The sequence below is a fragment of the Schistocerca cancellata genome, chromosome 10, assembly GCF_023864275.1.
Source record: "Schistocerca cancellata isolate TAMUIC-IGC-003103 chromosome 10, iqSchCanc2.1, whole genome shotgun sequence".
Taxonomy (NCBI): Eukaryota; Metazoa; Arthropoda; class Insecta; order Orthoptera; family Acrididae; genus Schistocerca; species Schistocerca cancellata.
This window is the reverse complement of record NC_064635.1, coordinates 89,491,062-89,517,715: the sequence shown is the minus strand read 5'-3', so window position 1 is coordinate 89,517,715 and position 26,654 is coordinate 89,491,062. Positions and strand designations below refer to the sequence as shown.

Genomic DNA, 26,654 nt, shown 5'->3' with positions numbered 1-26,654 from the left:
GTGCTCCCATGGATTCTCGATTGGGTTTAAATCCACGGAGTTTGATGATCAGGAGAATATGGTAAACTTGTCCTGGTGCTGTTCGAGCCACACACATACACTGTGAGCTTTGTGACATGTTGCAGCGTCCTGGTGGTAGACACATCATGCTGAGGAAAAACATACTGCATGTAGAGGTAGACATGTTCCTCAAGAAAAGATGAATACATGTGTTGACCCAGTGTGTCTACGAGAATGACGAGATCACGCAGGGAACACCACAAAAACATTCCTCAGATGATAACGTATCCTCCTCAAGACTGAATCTGTCCAATGTTTGTTGCAGGGTGTTTGCTTTCAGGCTTTTCATACTGTAGGAGCATGAACCAGGTACCTGGTGTGGGGGCCCATAGGCAGTAATGTTCGCTGAATGGTCGTTGAGCACTCATTGTTGGTAGCCAACAGGCTCATCTGGATGGTCAGTTGCGCAACAGTTGTACATCTAGTCATATGTATACATTTCCACAGTTGTCATTTACCCTTGTCATCTATGGCCTGTGGAGCTGCTTCAGCGCTGTTTTTGGATAGCGCCATTTTGTCATGCACAGAATGCTTTACCCAAGGTAGCACATGCACAGTTCACAAACTTAGCCATTCCAGAAATATTTTCGCCTGAGCTCCAAAAGCCAATGATCACATTCTTTTGGACATCAGACAAATTCCTCCGTTTCCACATTATTACAACAGCTGCACTGTCTTCTGCATCTCCACCCCAACACTCTTTATATACCCTCCAGTATTAGTGCTGCCCTCTGACATCTGTGTGTGCTTATTGTATGTTGACACTGACATATGTGGTGGTCACATTAATGAGACTGGACCGTGTAAGCCTTATATGTTTCATGACTATTATGAAGTGTAGGAGTATATCAGAAGTGGAATACCACTCTGGTATTGTTGACGATTACAATGGATGCATCGCTATGGTGACAGGAATGAAGTACAAGATGAATTGAGAATGCTTACTATAATAAAAGTAACGTAAATAAGTTCAGACAAATAGTGTCACAGTAATTCTAATAATTCTTGGAGTAAATCACGACGACCACTCTCTTCCCCATGCAGCTGTTATGAAGGTTCTATATTAAAAGGTAACGCAACTCAAAGTGTCTCTGCACTGACAGTAAATACAAATTGGAGAACTGGTGAAATAGGGTGACACTTGGATAATCATCTTGGCTCTACAGTTCTTACCAAGTGCTACCATAGATATTGTAATAGGATGACTGGAGCAGGTGACATGGTCTAGGTTGTAGGGTGTGGCTGGGTAGAAGAAGGTGGCTGTTTTTGGCAATCTTCCTCTTTATTCTTGATTCTCCCAATACATTTTCCAGTAGCTCAGCCCCATCGCTCGTATCGTGGTGGAGATGTGCTGATGCAAGGAGTACGGGGAACACGATGCTGGCCTCGGTCAGCAAGAGGCGCGCTGGGCCGGGCCTCATGCCGCTAACCTCCTACCACCTGCACAGCTGTGATGGCCCTTTTTAGAGATGACCATTCCTCTTCAACTGTACTGCCTACTGCGCTATTCCTTATTGCTGTATCTATAACGTTAGAGAACTTCAAACGTATCTCGTCATTCCTTAGTACTTCCGTATCCCACTTCTTTGTGTATTGATTCTACCTGACTAATGTCTTGAACTTCAGCCTACTCTTCATCACTACTATATTGTGATCTGATTCTATATCTGCTCCTGGGTATGCCTTACAATCCAGTATCTGATTTCGGAATCTCTGTCTGACCATGATGTAATCTAATTGAAATCTTCCCGTATCTCCCGGCCTTTTCCAAGTATACCTCCTCCTCTTGTGATTCTTGAACAAGGTATTCGCTATTACTAGCTGACACTTGTTACAGAACTCAATTAGTCTTTCTCCTCTTTCATTCCTTGTCCCAAGCCCATCTTCTCCTGTAACCTTTTCTTCTACTCCTTCCCATACAACTGCATTCCAGTCGCCCTGTGACTATTAGATTTTCGTCCCCCTTTACATACTGCATTACCCTTTCAATATCCTCATACACTTTCTCTATCTGTTCATCTTCAGCTTGCGACGTCGGCATGAATACCTGAACTATTGTTGTCGGTGTTGGTCTGCTGTCGATTCAACAACCTGGTCACTGAACTGTTCACAGTAACACACCCTCTGCCCTACCTTCCTATTCATAACGAATCCTACACCTGTTATACCATTTTCTGCTGCTGTTGATATTACCCGATACTCATCTGACCAGAAATCCTTGTCTTCCTTCCACTTCACTTCACTGACCCCTACTATATCTAGATTGAGCCTTTGCATTTCCCTTTTTACATTTTCTAGTTTCCCTACCACATTCAAGCTTCTGACATTCCACACACTGACTCGTAGAACGTTATCCTTTCGTTGATCATTCAATCTTTTTCTCATGGTAACCTCCCCCTTGGCAGTCCCCTCCCAGAGATCCGAATAGGGGACTATTCCGGAATCTTTTGCCAATGGAGAGATCATCATGACACTTCTTTCAAATACAGGCCACATGTCCTGTGGATACACGTTACGTGTCTTTAATGCAGTGGTTTCCATTGCCTTCTGCATCCTTATGTAGTTGATCATTGCTGATTCTTCCACCTTTAGGGGCAATTTCCCACCCCTAGGACAAGAGAGTGCCCTGAACCTCTATCCGCTCCTCCGCCCTCTTTGACAAGGCCGTTGGCAGTATGAGGCTGACTTCTTATGCCGGAAGTCTTCGGCCGCCAATGCTGATTATTTATCTAAATTTAGGCAGTGGCGGGGATCAAACCCGGGACCGAAGACGTTTTGATTATGAATCAAAGACGCTACCCCTAGACCATGGGTACATCGACCACCGCATATGTAAGTGTCAACATACAATAAACACTCACAGATGTCAGATGGCAGCACTAATACTGGAGGGTATATAAAGAGTGTCAGGGTGGAGATGCACAAGATAGTGCAGCTGTTGTTGTTGTTGTTGTGGTCTTCAGTCCTGAGACTGGTTTGATACAGCTCTCCATGCTACTCTATCCTGTGCAAGCTGCTTCATCTCCCACTACCTACTGCAACCTACATCCTTCTGAATCTACTTGGTGTATTCATCTCTTGGTCTCCCTCTACGATTTTTACCCTCCACGCTGCCCTCCAATACTAAATTGGTGATCCCTTGATGCCTCAGAACATGTCCTACCAACCGATCCCTTCTTCTAGTCAAGTTGTGCCACAAACTTCTCTTCTCCCCAATCCTATTCAACATCTCCTCATTATTTATGTGATCTACCCATCTAATCTTCAGCATTCTTCTGTAGCACCACATTTCGAAAGCTTCTATTCTCTTCTTGTCTAAACTATTTATCGTCCATGTTTCACTTCCATACATGGCTAATCTCCATACAAATACTTTCAGAAACGACTTCCTGACACTTAAATCTATACTCGATGTTAATAAATTTCTCTTCTTCAGAAACGCTTTCCTTCCCATTGCCAGTCTACATTTTATATCCTCTCTACTTCGACCATCATCAGTTATTTTGCTCCCCAAATAGCAAAACTCTTTTACTACTTTAAGTGTCTCATTTCCTAATCTAATATCCTCAACATCACCCGAATTAATTCGACTACATTCCATTATTCTCGTTTTGCTTTTGTTGGTGTTCATCTTATATCCTCCCTTCAAGACACTATCCATCCCTTTGTTGTAATGTGGAAACGGAGCAACTTGTCTGATGTTCGAAAGAACGTGATCATTGGCTTCTGGAGCTCAGGCGAAAACATTTCTGAAATGGCTAATTTTTGTGAACTGTTCATGTGCTGCCTTGGGAAAAGCATTCTGTGCATGCCAAATTGGCGCTATCCAAAACCAGCGCTAAAGCAGCTGTCGTGGACCACAGGCCATAGATGACACAGGTAAATGATAACTGTGGAAATGTATACATATGACTGGATTAATGCTAGTGCAGAATCAGTGGCAGACTTTTTTCTGGCCGGCTTGGTGAGGGGCAGAACGTGCAAATTTTTATTGGATACCGGGTCTCAGGTATTTGTGTCGAATAGAAATGTACTCGGTAAAGTAGAATTAATACCACCACGCCGGGCATTAAGTGGCATGGGTGAGGGACAGGTGAAGTCACTCGGATCAGCGGTGATAAACTTCTGAGTGGAAATGAGGAACTCCCAGGTCAAGGTAGAAGTTCTTCCAGTTGTTGGCAGCAGCTATGATGTCATACTCGGATTGGATTTCCTGGTTGCGCATCACCAAAAAGTTAACATGGAACGGCGTACAGTAGAACTGGACGGAATACAATTTCGCCTAGGTTCTGTGGCCGAAAAACCATTACTGTTGCAAGGAACCGCCCAGATGTCAGGTAGGCCACCTAAACTGCGTTCAAGGTCCCTTAGGGGTAACTCGCGGTATACTATACCGAAGGGTACAGGAAAAATAATCTGGGCAGATGTTGAAGCTAGCATGCTGGTAAATTCGTTGTGTGTGTCGTTGAACCTTTGTCTGAGAAAGAGCCACAGGATAAAGTGTTTTACGCAGCGTAGCGTATCCTACGTGCGGGAGATAGAAGGAAAAAAGGTTGTGCCTGTCAGTATTGGTAGTTTTGTCCTTGAAGAGGTGCAGTTAGCACGGGGTACCGTAATAACGAATCTGGAGATAATAGGGGATGATGAACTGGATAAGGATTTCACAGCAGATTACACAATGCCAGGAGAATCTGTCTGCTGGTCCGCACTGAGAGGTAATGTAGCACATTTAGAAGGGCAAGACAGAGAAATCATGGAAAACCTTTTGACGGAATATAAAGAGTTATTTAATTCTCATGGTCCACTGCCTGCCACACCGTTAGTTCAGCATTACATCCCCACTGGGAATGAAGCACCGGTGTATAATCGTCCATATCATGTTCCAAAAAGTTTACAGTCTGTCATGGAAGAATTTATTAATCAACAGCTTAGGGATGGGATAACAGAAACCAGTAGTAGTCCCTGTTCCGCTCCTGTCGTATTAGTGGGTAAAAAATCACCTGATGGGGGCAAGGCATATCGTTTTTGTTCTGATTATCGTTTATGAATCAGAAAACTGTATCTAATGCATACGCAATGCCTAATAGCACTGAAACTCTGGATAATTTAACTCAGTGTCGGTAGTTCACGACTGAGAGAGTTCATCTACAATAGTTAAGATGTTAAGTTATTATGTAAATTCGCAACACAACAAACAATTGGAATACCCTATTGGCATTTGTAACCGCAGCGTATAACTCAAAAGTGCACGAAAGTACAGGATTATCTCTGTATGAAGTACTGTTCAGTCAGAAGATGCCATCTCCGTTATAATTTCTCAAGACCCCACCAGGAACCGATATTTCGGGTGTTAAGGATTTATCCACAAAGTTGAAAACAATCAGGCGGCAGGTGAAAAAAATGAACAATAAAGCGTTAGAGAGACAGGACAAAATTCACAATAGAAAGGCCGCTTTACCCAAATATCATGTAGGACAATGGGTGATGATGACTAATCCATATGTGCCAAAAGGAAAAACGAAGAACCTTGTATCCCGCTATCAAGGTCCTTTCCAGGTGATCGAGATGACATCGCCGGTGAATGTAAAATTACAGCTTCCAACTCGCCCAAATATGGTGCATGTGAGCCGAATTAGGCCTTTCAAGGGAAATTTTGAGGAACTTCCTTCATTGTCTGCAGTAACTTCTAGTGGAGAGAAAGATAGAAAAAGAATAAGAAAGAAGTAGAAAAACAATAGAACCAAGTTAATTGTGGAAGCGATCCCACATGCTACTATACTCTTCGGCCACGCGCAAAAAGGAAGTGTGGTGTCACCGCCAGACACCACACTTGCTAGGTGGTAGCTTTAAATCGGCCGCGGTCCATTAGTACATGTCGGACCGGCGTGTCACCACTGTCAGTAATTGCAGATCGAGCGCCACCACACGGCAGGTCTAGAGAGACGTACTAGGACTCGCCCCAGTTGTACGACGACTTTGCTAGCGACTACACTGACGAAGCCTTTCTCTCATTTGCCGAGAGACAGTTAGAATAGCCTTCAGCTAAGTCCAGGGCTACGACCTAGCAAGGCGCCATTAACCATTTCTAGAGAGAGTCTCACTTGTATCATCAAGAATGCTGTATACAAATGATGGATTAAAGTTAAGTATTCCAGGAGCTACGTAGTTTTTTTTATAGCATTCATTACGTATCCTGTTTCAGACCTAAAGCAAGCCTGCGTGAGTTGACGCGTGCATTTCGGCCTCCTCTCTAAATTAGTGCGTTGTGTTGGCTAATCTGCCGACACAACAGGAAGAGCTAATGTGAGTTGTTTTTCTATTGTTTCTCAAAAGGCGTGACGTTTTGGTAAGCCCAGCAGTTCCAGCGTCGTGGGTTGCGCTGAAGAGGGAAGAGGGAAGGTGTGCACTACCTCTCAGTATATTTATTCTGTTTTGCTGTTACTACTTAGCTGAAGCCTTGAAGATACGTCCTATATCAAGTGGTGTTTTGTTCTTGCGACAAGCGGACGTAATTAAGTCCGGACATCAATGGACCTTAAGGGTGGACTGTAATATTTGGCCGGTTGAAGACGAAATCAATAAATTAGAGGATATATTTAATGAACTTCATCCCATGGTCGCTAATCAGTCAAGGTTTAATGACACACAGGGGGATTATCAGCTACTACGAAAAGCTTTTGCACGCGTACAAGCTCAGTTGCGGCAAACTGCAGGGTTAATTCCGCACGTCCGTAGAAAAAGAGGATAGTTCGACGCAGGTGGCCATATTCTAAAAACTGTTTTTGGGACCACTGACGCGGAAGATATTAAAAGTATTAACGATACGCTACGGCAGGTACAGGATAATGTGAATAGCAACTAGGGAATGATAGATCTTCACACAACCCAATTAGAGAGTTTGGAGAAAGATGTAGGTAACAATACGCGCCAGTTGCGAGCTTTGGCCACGACCTTGATGTCCCACATTAAGGTCACAGCCGACACAACCAGTCACGACTTGGGTATAATCAAGTACCGGTTGGATAACATCGATTCACAGCTGATAATCGCCAAGCTGCTCCGTTTTCTTGCTGATAGTTTTACAGAAGCACGCATAGAAGCCACGGAACTACAGGAGGCTTTGTTGCACGCAATGCGCGGACATCTAACCCCTGCACTGTTACCTTTGGAACAACTTCGGGAAGGATTACGGAAAGTTCAATCGGAACTGTCCGCATCCCTGGAGCTACTGACGACGTTAACAGACGAACACTTATCTCTGTACTACAAAATGGCCACTGTTACCAGTACGTGGAGGGGTTCCCTGCTGAGAATTCACATCATAATACCATTAACATGTAAGGATTGTACATTTGAATGTTACGCCTTGCATACGTATCCAGTGAAGTGGGAAATTTTGCAGAAATTCGTACAATTAATCGTACAGGAAATACTGTTAGTGGCACGTAACAGAAAAGCTCATGCGTTCCTCACTGCACAAGACCTGCTGCGTTGTCGAACAGGTACAGTTACCATCTGCCCCGCGAAATTGTTACACACTGATCCCAAATCTTGTGAGTATTCTCTATTCCGTTCTCAAGAACAAGTCGCGGAGTGCCATAAGGAAATTATAGAAGGTACGGTGCACTTCTTTCCGCAAGTGGGTCCACATTGGGTATTTTCAGTAATGGAAAACACAGTCTTTATTTGCGTTTGTTACGAGCAGGGAAAGCAAGGGAGTACGCAAAGAATAGAAATGCAGAGGCAGGGACTGTTAATTAACGGCACACAGTATGACATTTCAGGCCCAACTTTCCGTTTACCGACCAATCGGTGCAATTCGTCACGAAAGAAAATCTCACTCTTTTGAATAACACATTAGACCCGACTTTGCTCGCCTCTTTGGACCGGATGCTAGCAGCTCAGGATGGACATATAACTATGGAACATCTTTTTCAACGAGTGCATGAGTACCGTAATGAGCATAAGCAACGCTTACTAGTTATTGGGTCATCAACTACCGCCACCTGTATTTTTGTCTTTGTCGTAGGATTAGTGTACTATCGGCTCAAGAGAAAGGTAGCCCGAATCCCGCCCCTTCCAACCTTTAACCTAAAGGTCCAGACAAGTCACTGAACAGTTGTGAGGTACTGCAGCAGAACACTGAGTAATGTTTATGGACAAAGATTAGACTGAGGATAGGAGTGAATGAACACAGTGTAAATAGTGAATCAATCGCATTTTGTGGTGTTTTTGAAGTGAACTGTAGTTGTTTTGACTTTTTGGTTGAATTTGGGGACGAATTCTTTTCGTACGAGGGAGGAATTGTAGAGGACAAGGAGTTATTTTTAGGAAATACGGTGCGAAATTGTGATTTAGTGTGTTTCAGTGCGCGATGCGCCAGCCTCACGGCAAACGGCGGACCAAGGCCGGCCAGCGCATTATGCAGGTGACACAGTTTTGCAACGAGCATCGGTATGTGTGTACGTGCGCGGCAGCCATCAGAACGCAGCATTAGCAGAATTACAGGTGCGCGGGCCGCGTGTGGCGCGGTTGCGTTAGCCAATTCATCGAGAACCTTCTAATAAACACGCCGCCGCGTAACCGGCAGATTCAGCAGCGGTCTGCACTATTTAAGGGCATCAGAGTTGGGCGTCGGCATTCGGTTCGACCGATCGGGCGTTCGGTCGCTGTCACGTCGTCGTCATCAGTGTCCATTGTCCCCGAGAATTGGCCAGCGGAGGGCATTGCCCGCTGCTGCACCAGCGACTACTATGTCATTCCTGTGCTTTCCTGCCTCCTCCCCAACTATGACACCATCAGGGTTGAGTGATGTTCCTTTGTGAAATGGTGCACATTACATTGTTCGGTAACATTAATGTTTTTTATTTTACTTCTCCTGTTCTTTCTGTAAGTGTACATATGGACCTTGTAGTAAAAACACAAGGATCAGAAGGCACTGATACGTGAAGTACAGGAATTTTCCTTGGCAGCCAGTTCACAAAACACAAACAAAATACCCAGAATGTGATTTTCACTCTTCAGCAGAGCGTGCACTGATATGAAACTTCCTGTAAAATTAAATCCATGTGCCAGGCCGAGACTCGAACTCGGGACCCATGGAAGACAAAGGTCTCGAGTTGGAGTCTCAGTCAAGCACGCAGTTTTAATCTGCCAGGAAGTCTCACAAATAAAATTGTTTGTCATTTAGATCGTTTGCTGTTTTTAGTTTAATTTTACAAAAGGTAAAATGTTTGTAGGCTGAGAGCATATCATCACTCAAGCATGGGAACTTGTTAGTAAGCTGATTCATTACGAATTTGGCGAAACAGCAATTTTCTATGTCCATTTATTCTACAGATGAGTGATATTTAAAGCCCGTCTTAATTATCTTGTCATCAATGAGAAATTAAGTCATAATATATATGTAGTGTTTGGAAATTTGTGGTAAGTTCCTATGGGACCAAACTGCTATGGTCATCGGTCTCTAGGCTTACACACTACTTAATCTAACTTTAACTAACTTACACTAACGACAACACAACACCTACGCCCGACAGAGGACTCGAACCTCCAATGGGGGTAGCTGCACATTAGATTGTGCAGCCATATATGTGGTGTCTGTTCTTTTAGACATATCAAAAAGACCAGACACAACACACATATAATTAAGGTGAAGACAGCCACTGATCTCTTCAATGAAGATGCACACCAAAACCGAAATCTTATGGTTAGTATTGTGTGGATAAGTTGAGAATTTGGGTCTGACAAGAGACGTGTTATGTAGTCCACGCAGTTGTAATGACCACTGTGTCTCAATGGCTTACTGGTCAGTGCATCTGCCTAGTAAGCAGGAAACCTGGATTCGAATATCCATGTGGCACAGTTTTCAAAATTCCCCACTGATTTAAATCAATGACCAGTTGCAGACAATGTCTGCAATTCCTTTGTGTCTTAAATCATATCTTCCTTCCTTTAATATATAAAGTGAGCATTAAAATAACAACTGATGAGTCATACCTGTTAAGCAAATAACGTATTCCACACTAGACACTAATAAATTTCTTATAGTTCAGGATTCCCCTGTAATAAATTGATTTTTCATCATTCACTTGGTTCTTGGATATCATGAGAAAAATTACTGAATTTATTATAATGCCTACCTTTTGGCTGTTACAGAAAGCAGTAACATTAAATGAACCAATTCTATCTGTGCCCTGTCGCTCTAACAGGCAGTGAGAAGATAGTTCCATAATTTGATGTACATTAATTTTTCTTTATTTTCCTTTTCTATTAACAAGCACTATAGAATTGCAATGGTGCACATCAAACTGTAGGTTTCCCTCTATATACTTCCTGCAAATGCTGTGTATGGAATTAATTTTTCATTTTTTAATGGTGTGAGCTTGCCCATTTAATACTTCACTTTTGAGTAAAATATTTTTGTATGCATAAAACTGTACATCCACGTGAAAAGTTTAAAGAATTGCAATTTATGTAATAATTTGCGAGAGAGACGAGTTTTGTAATATATTGATAGGTCACACTATGTGTAGCAGTAACAAAGCAGTCTGCTAAGAGAAGTGGAAGCTCATTGTTTTCATGAGTGTGGCATTCCACATATGTGAACTTGCATATATATAGACGAAGTATAGAACAGGAGGTGGAGAAATGAAATGTGTCTACACGTTCACTATTGTAAGCAAATACGTGAAGTACTAGGAGCAGATTGTAATATCAAAGTACTTTTTTTAAGTGGACGGTTTTCAGAGTTGCAAAAAACTGTAGTTTAAACGTTTACAAGTGACTCGTATTGTGATTATTATTTTACAAATTTCCACTGAAATGACATACACAGTGCAGCAAACAGTATAATAGGCGTTTTAAATAAAATGTTATATATGATGTAGCGAATTATCATTAAGACATTTGCATGTTTTTAGTTCGGTGGTTGCCAAAACTTGTGTTTTGTGCACTGACTGTTATTATAGGTCATAATTAAATTAATATACCTTACTGACTGAATTATAGTATGTTTATTAAATAAATCATTTTCTACAGAGCAACGAACTTTAAATTGGATACTGACGGGTTGTGTTGGTTGCTACTGGAAGTCGCAGTTAGATAAGTTTTACAGCTATAGTGAAGCCACAATACATAGTACAGATTAAAAAAAAAAAAGATATTCTAAAGAATGAAACATTGATTAACCGAATAAATACTATAACTCACTCCAAAACGGAAGAACACCAAATTTTTTCACACACTTAGCAAACATTAAAAATAACCAACGAAAGATTACAACAAATAACGCTGTAAATAAGAGCAATTCAAAATGTGCTCCAAGAACTGCGTTCCCAGTAGCCATTATAACTGCATCACTAGTCAAAGCCGACAGGTAGCTACATTTTGGCGCCTGCAACATATTCATTCCTTCAGAAAGCTGTCATAGCCATTCTTTGCAGCAGCCACGAGTCCTCAATACTTCCACCCAGACTGAGTGGTCCTCGCAGCTGTGAAATACTCGTTCCTTTGGTTACAGTTAACAGGAATGGACTGCCAACATCGATCTGCTAAGTCCCACAGTTCCAACTTCAAAGCCATGACATGTTTACAGTTGGAAGTTTGTATGCTGTTCTGGATAGCAGTTCTTCGGTATTCAGTTCTGTAAACACCAAGGGTGCACATGGTGTTTTATTAATTCCACATTATGCCAAATGTTACCCATGTTACCAAAACTGTGCTAAGTTTTTGCTAATGCTACATATGTGTGTGATGGAGCATAAAACTGAAGTCCTTGTATTTTTATTTTTTCTTTGCTGTAACAACCCATACAAAAAACGTCACAGGTAATGTATTGGTGTTAGTCCTACATTCATTCAAGTTCAGGGCAGCAACATACTGAAAAGCTGCTTGAAAGGGAGTGTGTCCTGCAGTCCACTTGCTGCTGTCTACAATGAGATTGTGATAAGAAGGTGAGGAACATCTGCAAATGTTAACATGAAAGCTTCATGGGCATGGTGTCATGTCATAGCGGAAAATAACTATTGCTCAATAAAACTAAGTTTTTAGACAAGGTGGCACTGGTGGTTCTGTGAGTCAATAGACCCAGAGGATGACCACTGAAAATATGGTAGAAACTTCAGCATCGTTTAGTGGCAGTTATTTGACAATATCACATGGTATCATAACCTGAAAACGTTCATATTAACTCACTCTGGTCGTGGCAGCCTATGCATATATATATCTGCGATGCTGAGTTATATTATTATCAGCAGTGTTAATAGCCATACCAACTACTGTTTGCAAACAGAGTGGTCAGAAGTACTGCAATGACAATAAGGTGTTAATATGTCTCCATGGCTACCTGAAGCAAAGCTGATTGGCTCCCAACACAAAAGTAATGTAATGTAATGTTAGGTAATACTTGAGAAGAGAAAATACCGTTTCACTAAAAGATTGGGTTTCATTCATTCACAATTATCAAGTTCTGACGAGAGGTTTAAGGTTGAGCTAGCCATGGGTATAAGAGAGAACAGTGTACAGCACAGTGTAGTGACTTACTCTCAAAAATTCAAAGATCTGATATTTCAGTGGTGGTATAGATCCATAGAGTTTACAGTAACTTCTATTATGATCATGTTTTAATTACATATAGGGTTTTGACAAGCCCTATCCCTGCCATCTAATTTCCCATCTGCATGTAACTTGGTAAAGACTCCACATAATTCAGCCACCTAGATATGTTTGCAGATGTCACAGCTACATAGGCGTTCAGTTTTGTGCACTGAATGTGCTGTATTAGAAGCGTGTTTCTTGTTCCTCAGTCACATGAACTTTCGTAACCAAATCACCAGTGGCATAACTACAACTACAACTACAACGAGGACAGTACATCAGAAAAGTGAAAAAATGGTGTGACAACATACTGCTACACAGTTCAGTTATGGGAACTAATACTTATATGTTCTTACACATGGATCACAAAATACCTCAGAAGGTCTTCAAATATACACTGCATAAGGCAATGTCTGCATTCCATGTTATAAATGAGTAGCACAGTGTTACAACACTAAAGAATAATACGAGTACATCCATAGTGATGTTATTTTAAAGTGAAATCCCAGGAAAACACTATTACAGACAACAGTAATCTATTGCATGACGTATGAATTACATGAATTTACAGTTAGTTAATTCCACAATCAGCTAGATATATTCCTAAAATGTTTTATTTTAGAGACATAACCATTTTCAGGCTATCACACCCATCTTTAGATGGCTTCAGATATTTCCAGGGTGTGACATTCAACACTGACATTAAGAATATTACGAAATATGTTACAGTAATTTAATTACAATATATGTGTTGTTTGCAATTCAACAACATATATACATCGACATGAAAAACGAAATGGACCACAACAATACAAATCGCCATATACTGAAACTTATCTAAGTGATTATAAATATTTCATATTATACCTAAATAAACGCAAGCACTTTCGAGTATTTTTACTAATGAAACAATTCATAAAGTGATATTAAATATTCTTGTGCAGTGAAGGAGCAGATGACATGCTGTTAATCAGTACATACTGAAAATATTATCATGAAACCAGTTGTGGCACTAAAATAAAACATATTAAGAAGTATATGTGGCTGGTTGAGTTATTCAGTAACTATCATTAATAGTCATGGAGTTCACAAGATCCAACATGGATAAAATAAAATGTGAATTTATATTTAGATTTGTTACTGTTGAAGCTCTTTGATGTGCAGGGACATGTTAAAACACTTGTTTTCATGAATGCCCTAGTTACTAGAAGTCACAGATCCAAATAAGAAAACTTTCTTAAACTACCATAAATGACACCATCTCTGTCATGGAGTATTGGATAAAAATGTTTACAGATCGATGCACCATGGAACAGATATTGCACTAAGATTTCGTAAGTAGGTCTTGCGAATGCCTAGCAAAAGCACTTGACTGACAAACGATGGTCAGAAAAATCCCATCATAAATTTGATTGATATTTCGCACAAGATTTCGTCTTTAAATGATAAAGACAGATATAATGCCTAAGGCTTTACAGTCCATAGTAAGTAACAATCTGAATTTTTTATGTTGTGTACTTCGCAATTACTAGTTTCCTTTTTTGTAGCATGATACATTTAATCATAGGTGACCACTTCAGACTAAATTATAGAATGGTCATAACTATGGAAACCAATATTTTATCTAATAACTGTTAGGCATTTCAATAAAAAATGAGTAAGGCAGACACACCATGATTCTATTGCACCTGGTGCATACTTACAAGATACACTAATAAAATAGATAAACCCACAACAGTGGCAGAGTATGGTTAAACAACTATTGATAATATCACAACGATAATACTTTAATATTAACATGACACTTGAACAGTAAACTCCACACAAGCAGAGTGTTTTGAATTCATTATTTACATTAATAGCAAGGCTGATGGAACTCAGCAAACACTCAAACTTCAAGAATCTCACATTTCAATACATATCACTTTACTACACTTTGTGTCTCATAATAACCACAATAATGCAATTGCAGAATTTCTGTAACATACAAAGGCATGTTGACATTCTTGTCTTTGTAGATAGTATCCATGCCATAATGTTGGACATCTGGATTGAACTTGGTAGAACTCTACATAATCATGCCATCTGGCATCATTCTGCTCAAAGGAAATTACTTACATTTGAGTTATATGTTGATTACAGTTGAAGTTGATATTATCATGAGCTTTTTATCATTCCAGCAAATTATTGTAGCACTGTAACAATTCTCATGACACATTTAATAGATGTGAGCTCTATAATTATTATGATTACACTGGTGTTGCTGTTCTGATACTAAGCACATCTAAGACTGACTCCTAAGCCAGCTCTGCAGTCAGACATAACTTTTACAACATAGTCATAAGAATCGAGACATGCATGTGAGTTGCTGCTCTTGAACCTCATATGAGACTAGTTATAGTAACACTAATATTCACTAGTATTCACCTGCAGGTATAGTTTGAGACCTTTCCTGTATGAAGAGGTGAGTGCTCCTCAAGTCTGCAACTGCTTGTAATTCCCTTCATTCACACACCAAAACTATATAGTGATTGCCTTTCATGAAGAAGTAGATGTTTCGTCAAACTGCTGTTAAGTTTGTATTTCTTTTCACAAAATGCTGCATTTCTATAGTCTGTTCCAGAATGCAGCCACAAGTTCTCCCTGAGGTTCCTCCTCTGCATGAATGTTTTTATACTCATAGACATTAAAGATTTTCGGATGTTCACCAATGTGGAGTTGTGAATGTTGTATCTGTTCAGCCTGGTGCCTAAATGACTTTCCACCCAAATCACAAGTTTAGGGATGTTCACCATTGTGTAACTTTCAGTACTGCTTTGGACTACCATTTTATGTGAATGTCTTGTTGCATACTACACAACGTTAGAGGCGGTCACCAGGGTGGACCTTCGAATGCTCCTTCAGATGATAATTTAGCCTGAATGTCTTGTTGCACACACCACAGCGGTAGGGGCGTGCATCAGTGTGCAGCTGTGAATGTCGCTTCAGATGACCATTTAGCTTGAAACTCTTGTTGCACATGCCACAAGTGTATGGGCGTTCACCAGTGTGCAGCTGAGAATGCTGCATTAAGTTACTCTTAAATGCGAATGACTTGTTGCATACGCCACAGTGGTAAGGGCGTTCACCTGTGTGGAGGTTTGAATGTATCTTCAGACTACTATTCTGTGTGAATGTCTTATTGCACACGCCACAGCGGTAAGGGCGTTCACCAGTGTGAACCTGCGAATGTCGCTTCAGATGACAACTTAGCTTGAAGCTCTTGTGGCACACGCCACAGGAGTATGGGCGTTCACCAGGGTGTACCATAGAGCGGTGCATCAAGTAGCTGTTATATGAGAATGACTCGTCGCAAACGCCACAGCGGTAGGGGCGTTTATCAGAGTGGATCTTTGAATGTAACTTCAGACTACTATACCGTAAGAATGACTTGTTGCAAACGCCACAGCTGTAGGGGCGTTCTCCAGAGTGTACACGGAAGGACATCTTCACATGAGAACTGGAAGTGCGTGTTTTGTGGCACACATTGCTGGAATGCAAAAAATGACGTCTCATGTGAGTGTGATCCTTCAGATCCTGCAGACGTGCAAATACCTTTTTGCAGACATAACAACTGTACCTGTACAGCAGAAGCATTGCACTAGTTTTATTCACACAGGGTGCTTCCTGCCTGGTGGTGCTTTGTGTCCTGTTGCCTGTTCCAGAAGCCAAGCAAACTTTAGTACGCAAACCATGACTATCACCAGAACCACTGTCGTCCCTGATGTCAGTGAAGTTATTACTGGAGAAAAAATAAAAAATGTCTCAGAATATTTTGTCATAACAGTACAAGTATGCAAATGAACATTATACTAACATAAGCTAGGACACTAAAAGTGTCAAGAGATCACCGTGAATGGACAGCATATGATATACCCTGCAAATCACGCTATAAATTAAGAGCACACTAGAATTAATAGAAGTTTTAGGTTTTTTTTCTAGAGGCAACAGAGAGATTTGAGCTCATATGAGACATTATTTTAAGCCCCAGAAAGTTTGAAAATTTCTAAGGGAAGCCACAGAAGATGATAAATGTATGTACATCCACTAAAGCAATGTTATTACAAATACAAACACCAAAAACAAAGCCACAATCAATGCTACAGCAGACATAAAAAGCTACCTGATAGGGGACCACATAACGCTACTGCACACTGCGAACTTCTACATCCATATCTATACAGCACAAGACATGCTACCATCTGTCTGGGAGTCATTTAACTTCTGATATTCCTCTTTTTGTAGTTCATTGATATTTTCGGACATATAAGAATCTTTTCTTATCCAGTACAATATTGCAATGGCTGTCCTATTCCGAATTACAATACAGTGTTCCTTTGGACATGCATAAATGTCCAAAGGAACAAGCACTGCAGCGACTACAGCCATTATGAAATACGTGAAATGCATCCACATTTGGAACTATGGACAACCATCGGCTGTATAATGGCACGACGACAATGAAAATTTGTGCTGAAGGGAGGCAAAAGTGGACAAATGGTTGACGATATATGGAAGTTTTGGTCTGGCCTTGAGTTGTGCTTCGGTAGCCAAACGGTAACGCGACCGCTCGTGATAAGCGGGGAATCCGTATCTGTGTCCTAGCCTGGCACGAATTTTCACTGTCGTAATTTTGCTATACACATGATGGTTGTCCATATTCACAACTGTGAATTACGAGTATTTCATGTATTTTCTTAGCCGTCCTGACAATTAGAACTCAAAGGTTACAAAAACGAATGAGCGATTTTCCTTAGATTACTATAAACGATGCTACCTTTGTCATGGAGCAATGTACAAAATATTTTAGAAAGTGGTGGAGTATGGAATTGATGCTGCACTAACAAAAGCCTGTGCAGACCTTGCAGATGCCTGAAAAAAAAAACTACTTACATGACACTATGTGATAAGAAAGATCCAACTAGGACTTGGTTTAAACTTAGCACAGGTAACATTTTTATAAGAAAATCGACAACTGCAGTACTCTTATAACACCTGGATGAAGTGATGTGTTGTACGACACATACCAAACTAACGAATAATGATCAACACCTCAAAAGTTTTATTTATATAATGAGTTTAGTATAGTATGCTGTTCTGAGGTTTGCTTTCTTTCTTTGGATGTACTCTGGGGTAGAAGGGATCCAGCATATCTGCAAGCCAGGATGACAATAGCACTCTTACTATGCTTCACATTATCTGCTTTATGAGGCAGTTTATTCCATGTTGCTGGGTCCTGCAAAGAGATGTGGTGTGAACTATGGAAGAACTGCCATGAAAATCACTATGATACCATGTCACTATTTTAGCTGCTGTTCAAGAGACAATTAAAGTCAGTTACTATAAGATGAAATTGTATTGAAGACATGTAATAAAACGGCTGATTTGTTACAAAGTATTGCATGAGGCGTTCGACTATTGTAACGAATCGATCAATACATTGATTTTATCGAAGAATTCCTCCACATCATTTATTCGAGACCTTTTCGGTTTCGAGCAAAGAAGAAGTTGCCAAAAGAGACGAAGTCTACATTAACGAAGACACACATAGTTATTCTGGCTTTGCAGTTCAAGCACAGCAGATCATAATTAGTAATTAATGCTGACCGAAGATTTATTCACAAGCATATCACATGAAATAACGTGCAGAACACTTCGAGTTAGCGACCAAGTCCAGAACCAGAACATTTCTGTGCTGGAAAGCCGATAAAAATTTGATGAGAAGAAGAATATAACAGTTTTCACCATAAGAAATCTCATGAAATAGTGTGGTTGTCCTTAGCAATGAAGGTCAACATCCACAACTAAGCAGCAGTGAAAAATTTAATTGGCAGCACAGCAAACTCCGGGTAGCTGTCAAGAATCCCATTTAGGGCTCTTCACTCTAGAACATCAGCAGATTCAGCCGCCGAACCGATGTACTGCAACTCAATATGTCCATCGCATAGAATCCGTCTTCCTGTCGTTATCCCAACATGGAGAGCTAAGAAAGAAAAACTTGGTGAGCTGTGTAAATTATAATTTGTTTTCCTTTTGTTATAGCGGTCGTATAGTATTCAGAGAACTCTTTGGTACGAGCTTTGGCCATTGACGTAGGAAATACGCGACAAACGTCGTAAACAATGTGCCAATTGTGAGGTCATATCAGTGTCTATTTCGTGAACACAATAAAGAGAAGCGTTATGTACAAGAACGCTTGCAAGCGATATATGCATCGAATGCACTACTGTCATGGAGCAAGACACCGATTTTGTTTACACTGATCGGAACTACTACGACGAAAGATGAACGATGTGGATTTCGGTTATAGCATTCACAACTCCAAAAAGAATACATGAAAATTGACCAATGACGACATAAAATGTAACTTCACTTATTTACTCTTCATCGATATCTCACCTTGGACAACTGCATGTGATGTGTGTGCTGCCAGTAGAATTCCTTTTTTTCCATAGGTAAACTTTAGCAATATCTCTTAAGAAAATTGGCAAAGTCTCACAGGGAAGATTAATACCACGTAAGCGCCAATCGTGGTAGATGCACTGCAAAATGTACAGTTCATCTCAGTCTCCCAGTCGTCATTCTCTTTTGATCGGTAATTTCATGGATCTCCATAATCGCTCAGTGTTCTGTGTGTGCACAGAGAGATCATCAGATGACACGAATTCGACAGAATGGTTTACAAACTCGTGGTGAAATCCCTCTTCCTTCAAAGCGTTTTACGATTTCCATCCATCTGTAATGACTTTGGTGCGAGGCAAGATGAAATTCTTAAGAAGAGACACTAAAGTTTGTTTAGTCACGAAATACACTTTCACACAGAAACATTTTCTTGATTGTCTTTCTATGCCTCCAAATACCCAAACCTGTTCAGATTCGTTCTTGAGAAGTCATCCTTTCCCGTACTTTCTAGTTGTTATCTGCGACACATGTATTTCCACAACCTTGTTGACTCCACCTATTGGACCACCGTCATTAGTCACAATTACATAACACACTTCACGACAGAAGCCATAATAGTCATGAACAGTATTAATCGCCAGTCCAATTTCCGACGCTGTGTTTTCCAGCATGTAATCTTTAATCCAGCAGGAAACCAAGATGATGCTATGCTGTATTGTCAGTTTAGAATAATCAAACCATGTGTTTTTACTTATACTTTTTCTTTTCTGACATTTGCTACAATACTGTTGTAAAATGAAATCAGAATCGCTACTTTCTGAACACAGTCTGATGCAGTTCTCTCCATAATAACCCGCGCAATTTCTAGTGTCGTGATTCGGCAGCAGATGACACTCCCACACTCAATGGTACTCAACATAGGAATCAATTTACGCAACATGGGACAGACACTGCTGAAAACTGTACCTTCTTCAGTCTGCTCTACGAGACTACTGAAAACAAATATTCTTCACCACTTGTTATGGGTCAATGCTGTCGCTCGAAGCGACATTATTTGCCGCAGATTATGTGTCATTGCTCTAAACAAATTCGATATCTGCCGGCCGTTGTGGCCGAGTGGTTCTAGGCGCTTCGTGTTCGTGTTAGAAATGTGCAATACGTGGAAAATTAGTAACTGGCTGGTTTCCGCGGATGAGGCAAGGCTTCCCCTCCAATTTTCACAGTCTCTTCAATGGTTTGACGACTAATGTGTGATCTTTCATTGACATGCAAAAGAAGAACATATGTCATAGATTTTGTCGAGCGGTCTTGCTGAAGAAGTGCTTTAAACTGTTTGAGGGTTGTGACGGATGGGACAGAATTTATAGTGCATCCCTGTCCGAAAAAATCAACCGCAGTCACACCCTTTGCATCCCAGAATAGCGAAGCCACACCTTTCCCTGACGATTCTACAGTTTTTAACTTTCTCTTCTTTGGCGAGTTTGTTATGCCATTTCACTGACTGCCTATTTGATTCTGCTTTTAAAAAATGTACCCATGTTTCATACGCGGTCACAATTTACGCCAGAATTTCTCTCTCACCAAACGGAAGAGCTGCAATGGTTGAGAGCAAATTGTTTATCTTGCGTCTTCATTCTGGTCGATTAACATTCTTGTATATCCAAGTCCCACAAACCTTGAGTATCCCAGCTGTTAAGGGGACCACACCCTGCTTATCTAACCCATGTTAATTTAGGCAAGCATTTTACCCATTTCTGAAAAAAAACTATTTGATGCAGGACCTTAGTATTTTTACTGTGTTACATGATGCTAATAGAGTCTGTACTAAAATCTACGTTACCCATTTTATAGTTTTTAAGAAATACTTTTTTTAATTTATTAACAAAATACATTAAGTTTTTCCGCAGAAAATATTTTTTGTGAACTTTCCAATGGGGGAATATTAATTAATGTAGTACCAGAGGTGGCATTTTATGTTATGCCGAGTCTTTGAAAATTTCATTTATTTATCTATGATAGTTTCTGATATAATGGGGCATATGTACGGAAAATTTTAGTTTGTGGGAAATTGACTTTAAAGAAAAAAAACTTCTGAAATTTGTTACTTAGAGTTAATTAAAACTGTCCTGCTGCATATGACGGCCCTTCTTTGGCCTCTAGCAGGTCTTCCAGCTTCTTTTTCACCTTCCCGGATATTTGTCTTGCTTTCTTGGCCATATTAGATGCAGAACTGTCTGCATCAGTTATCCTCATTTTATCACAACATTGCAGCCCAGAGATCATATTTTCACCCGGATTAATTCCCAGCTTTTTCAGTACCCAACACTTACCAATATTACCACAACTGAATGTAATAACAGCATCATGAACTCCTAGTTTCATTGTATGCATGCCCACAATTATAGTTTTAGGAAGGCGGTTCCAAATTATGCTGTTGAAACATTCATCTACATCTACACACATACTCCGCAAGCCACCTCACGGTGTGTAACGGAGGGTACCTTGAGTACCTTTATCAGTTCTCCCTTCTATTCCAGTCTCGTATTGTTCATGGAAGGAAGGATTGTCGGTATGCCTCTGTGTGGGCTCTAATCTCTCTGATTTTATCCTCATGTTCTCTTCTGAGATATACGTAGGAGGGAGCAATATACTGCTTGACTCCTCGGTAAAGGTATGTTCTCGAAACTTCAACATAAGCCCGTACCGAGCTACTGAGCGTGTCTCCTGCTGAGTCTTCCACTGGAGTTTATCTATCAACTCCGTAATGCTTTTGCGATTACTAAATGATCCTGTAACGAAGCGCGCTACTCTCTGTTAGATCTTCTCTATCTCTTCTATCAACCCTATCTGGTATGGATCCCACACTGCTGAGCAGTATTCAAGGAGCGGGCGAACAAGCATACTGTAACCTACTTCCTTTCTTTTGGGATTGCATTTCCTTAGGATTCTTCCAATGAATCTCAGTCTGGCATCTGCTTTACCGACAATCAACTTTATATGATCATTCCATTTGAAATCACTCCTAATGCGTACTCCCAGATAATTTATGGCATTAACTGCTTCCAGCTGCTGATCTGCTATATTGTAGCTAAATGATAAGGGGTATATCTTTCTATGTATTCGCAGCACATTACACTTGTCTACATTGAGATTCAATTGCCATTCCCTGCACCATGCGTCAATTCGCTGCAGGTCCTCCTGCATTTCAGTACAATTTTCCATTGTTACAACCTCTCGATATACCACAGCATCGTCTGCAAAAAGCATCAGTGAACTTCTGATCTCATCCACAAGGTCATTTATGTATATTGTGAATAGCAATAGTCCCATGACACTCCCCAGTAGCACACCTGAAATCACTCTCACTTCGGATGACTTCTCTCCATTGAGAATGACACGCTGCGTTCTGTTATCTAGGAACTCTTCAATCCAATCACACAATTGGTCTGATAGTCCATATGATCTTACTTTGTTCATTAAACGACTGTGGGGAACTGTATTGAACACCTTGCGGAAGACAAGAAACACGGCATCTACCTGGGAACCCGTGTCTATGGCCCTCTGAGTCTGGGTTTCACACGATCGTCTTTTTCGAAAGCCATGCTGATTCCCACAGAGTAGATTTCTAATCTCCAGAAAAGTCATTATACACGAACATAATACGTGTTCCAAAATTCTACAACTGATCAACATTAGAGATATAGGTCTATAGTTCTGCACATCTGTTCGATGTCCCTTCTTGAAAACGGGGATGACCTGTGCCCTTTTCCAATCCTTTGGAACGCTACGCTCTTCTAGGGACCTACGGTACACTGCTGCAAGAAGGGGGCAAGTTCCTTCGCGTACTCTGTGTAAAATCGAACTGGTATCCCATCAGGTCCAGCGGCCTTTCCTCTTTTGAGCGATTTTAATTGTTTCTCTATCCCTCTGTCGTCTATTTCGACATCTACCAGTTTGTCATCTGTGCGACAATCTAGAGAAGGAACTACAGCGCGGTCTTCCTCAGTGAAACAGCTTTAGATAAAGACATTTAGTGTTTCGGCCTTTAGTCTGTCATCCTCTTTTTCAGTACCATTTTGGTCACAGAGTGTCTGGACATTTTGTTTTGATCCACCTACCGCTTTGACATAAGACCAAAATTTCTTAGGATTTTCCACCAAGTCAGTACATAGAACTTTACTTTCGAATTCATTGAACGCCTCTCGCATAGCCCTCCTCACACTACATTTCGCTTCGCGTAATTTTTGTTTGTCTGCAAGGCTTTGGCTATGTTTATGTTTGTGAAGTTCCCTTTGCTTCCACGGAAGTTTTCTAACTCGGTTGTTGTACCACGGTGGCTCTTTTCCATCTCTTACGATCTTGCTTGGCACATACTCATCTAACGCATATTGTACGATATTTTTGAACTTTGTCCACTGATCCTCAACACTATCTGTACTTGAGACAAAACTTTTGTGTTGAGCCGTCGTGTACTCTGAAATCTGCTTTTTGTCAGTTTTGCTAAACAGAAAAATCTTCCTACCTTTTTTAATATTTCCATTTACGGCTGAAATCATCGATGCAGTAACCACTTTATGATCGCTGATTCCCTATTCTGCGTTAACTGTTTCAAATAGTTCAGGTCTGTTTGTCACCAGAAGGTCTAATATGTTATCGCCACGAGTCGGTTCTCTGTTTAACTGCTCAAGATAGTGTTCAGATAAAGCACTTAAAAAAATTTCACTGGATTCTTTGTCCCTGCCACCCGTTATGAATGTTTGAGTCTCCCAGTCTATATCTGGCAAATTAAAATCTCAATCCAGAACTATAACATGGTGGGGAAATCTACTCGAAATATTTTCCAAATTATCCTTCAGGTGCTCAGCCACAACAGCTGCTGAGCCAGGTGGCCTATAGAGAAATCCAATTACCATGTCTCAGCCTGCTTTAACTGTGACCTTCACACAAATTATTTCACATTTCGGATCTCCGTCTATTTCCTTCGATACTATTGCACTTCTTATCGCTATAAACACGCCTCCCCCTTCACTGTCCAGCCTGTCTCTGTGGTATACATTCCAATCTGAGTTTAGAATTTCATTACTGTTTATGTCTGGTTTTAGCCAACTTTCTGTCCCTAGTACTATGTGGGCATTGTGACTGTTTATTAATGAGAGCAGTTCTGGGACCTTTCTATAGACGCTCCTGCATTTTACTATTAGCACATTAATATTGTTATTCCCTGTTGCATTTTGCCTACTCCTACCTTGCTGCGTCTCAGGAGACATCTTATCGGACCTAGGGAGGGAATTCTCTAACCTAAAAAACCCACATGTGCACTCCACACGTACTCCGCTACCCTTGTAGCTGCTTCCTGCGTTTAGTGCACGCCTGACCTATTCAGGGGGACCCTGCATTTCTCCACCCGATAGCCGAGGACGAGAAATGTGCACCCCAGATCTCCGCAGAATCGTCTGAGCCTCTGGTTTAAGCCTTCTACTCGGTTCCAAACCAGAGGACCGCGATCGGTTCTGGGAACGATACGACAAATAGGTAGCTCAGATTCTACCCCGCGAGCAAGGCTTTCCGCCTTCACCAACTCCGCCAACCGCCTGTAGGAACTGAAGATGACCTCTGAACCCAGAGTCATTGGTGCTGACATGAGCAAAAATTTGCAGTCGGGTGCACCCAGTGCTCTCTATCGCCGCTGGCAGGGCCTCCTCCACATCTCGGATGAGACCACCCCGGCAAGCAGACAGAGTGAACACTGGCCTTCTTCGCCGACCTTTCCGCTATTTCCCTAAGGGGCTCCATCACCCGCCTAACGTTGGAGCTCCCAGTAACTAATAAACCCCTTCCCCCCTGTGCCTGCTCAGGCCTTGCTGAAGGAGCGGCCACATGTCCACTCACAGTCAAAGCGGTCGATGCCACACGGCCAGCCTCCACACTGACCCTCCGCCTCGTGCGCCGCAAACGCCGCTGAACCCACCACTACCCTTGGGGAGAGGGTGGCCCAACCGCGTCCGGTACCCGCGAAGATGTCTCGACAGCAGGGACAGTGGATGAAGCATGTAACACCTGGGGTGCACCATGCGACGCACCAGATTCCACACTGCCGCTACACTCCGAGGCGGCAGCCTGTAGACGGCTGGCCACGGCCATCAACATGTTCAGCTGTTTGCGAACAGTGGCCAGCTCCTCCTGCATCCGTACACAGCAGTCACACATCCTATCCATCCTAAGAAATCAATTTACTGTAGAGAGTTAAGCAACTTTTAACTAGACAGTTAATTCACTAAATTAATTGAGTAAACTGTGGTTACTAGACACTTCTTGTAGAAAACAATGAAAATAGAGTGAACAATGGCCTTTTTCGCCGACCTTTCCGCTATTTCCCTAAGGGGCTCCATCACCCGCCTAACGTTGGAGCTCCCAGTAACTAATAAACCCCTTCCCCCCTGTGCCTGCTCGGGCCTTGCTGAAGGAGAGGCCACATGTCCACTCACAGGCAAAGCGGTCGATGCCACACGGCCAGCCTTCACACTGACCCTCCGCCTCGTGCGCCGCAAACGCCGCTGAACCCACCACTCCCCTTGGGGAGAGGGTGGCCCAACCGCATCCGGTACCCGCGAAGATGTCTCGATAGCTGTCTCTGGGCTGTATTGAAAACAAACACTAGCACTACTGGCACTATGTTGACTAAAGGGACTCTGTCTGACTGTATTCAAAACAAACACTAAATCTGTGGAACACTGTTACTAGCACCCGACAATTAAAGATTCCTAAAAGCAAAAACACATGGAAGAAGAAGTGACAAGTAAGAAAAATACAGTTAATACTTAAATTAACGTAGCTCGCTGCACAGCAGAAGTGACGCAGACGGCAGTTACGACGACACTGATTTGGGTTCTGTGTCTGCTTATGCATACATTTCCTTAGACGGTCAGGATGAGACAAGTATCTGAAAATAGGTTTAATTGCTGTAAAAACAGCAGCAGGAAGAGAATGCTGGTGAGAATAAGATTCTCCAATTGCCTGAGCCCTATTGTATTTGTGCCACAAATTTTCTCCTGATGAACATAATCCATGACATGGCTTATCAGTAGAGGACTTATGGAAGAATATGGCCCAAACATCTCTCTCCATTGCCTCCAGATTTTCTTTATTTCTCCTAATTGCCTGCCCATAGTATACCTGCAAGTTTTCTATTTCTGTTTTAGTTAATCGATGCTGTCCAGTCAACGATTTTCCATCTTCTTATTTTTTTTCCTCTCATATCAACAGTTTTCACAGCCTTGCTCCCAAACGATTCTGTACATAACCTACACATTCTATTTTGCTAATAATGGCACCTCGCCGGCCGCGGTGGTCTCGCGGTTCTAGGCGCGCAGTCCGGAACCGCGCGACTGCTACGGTCACAGGTTCGAATCCTGCCTAGGGCATGGATGTGTGTGATGTCCTTAGGTTAGTTAGGTTTAAGTAGTTCTAAGTTCTAGGGGACTGATGACCACAGCTGTTAAGTCCCATAGTGCTCAGAGCCACTTTGGGCACCTCCATATGGCTTAGAGTTCACCACA

General features: G+C 41.5%; 1 protein-coding gene across 3 annotated transcripts in view; it reads right to left on the bottom strand.

The window, feature by feature from the left end:
* Nucleotides 1–26,654, bottom strand: part of LOC126106534 (zinc finger protein 3 homolog) — a 578,052-nt gene that overhangs the window by 153,598 nt on the left and 397,800 nt on the right. Inside the window, exons 8-9 of one of the 3 annotated variants that reach the window (XM_049912859.1) lie at nucleotides 16,277–16,438; nucleotides 16,076–16,186 (exon numbers count right to left, since the gene is read on the bottom strand). The exons of 1 other annotated variant lie outside the window; for it this stretch is intronic. In XM_049912859.1, the coding sequence (XP_049768816.1) occupies nucleotides 16,076–16,186; nucleotides 16,277–16,438 (273 nt within the window). Of the gene's footprint in view, nucleotides 1–16,075; nucleotides 16,187–16,276; nucleotides 16,439–26,654 lie in introns of those variants that run through there. One more of the 3 variants, XR_007523363.1, reaches the window with a different exon arrangement.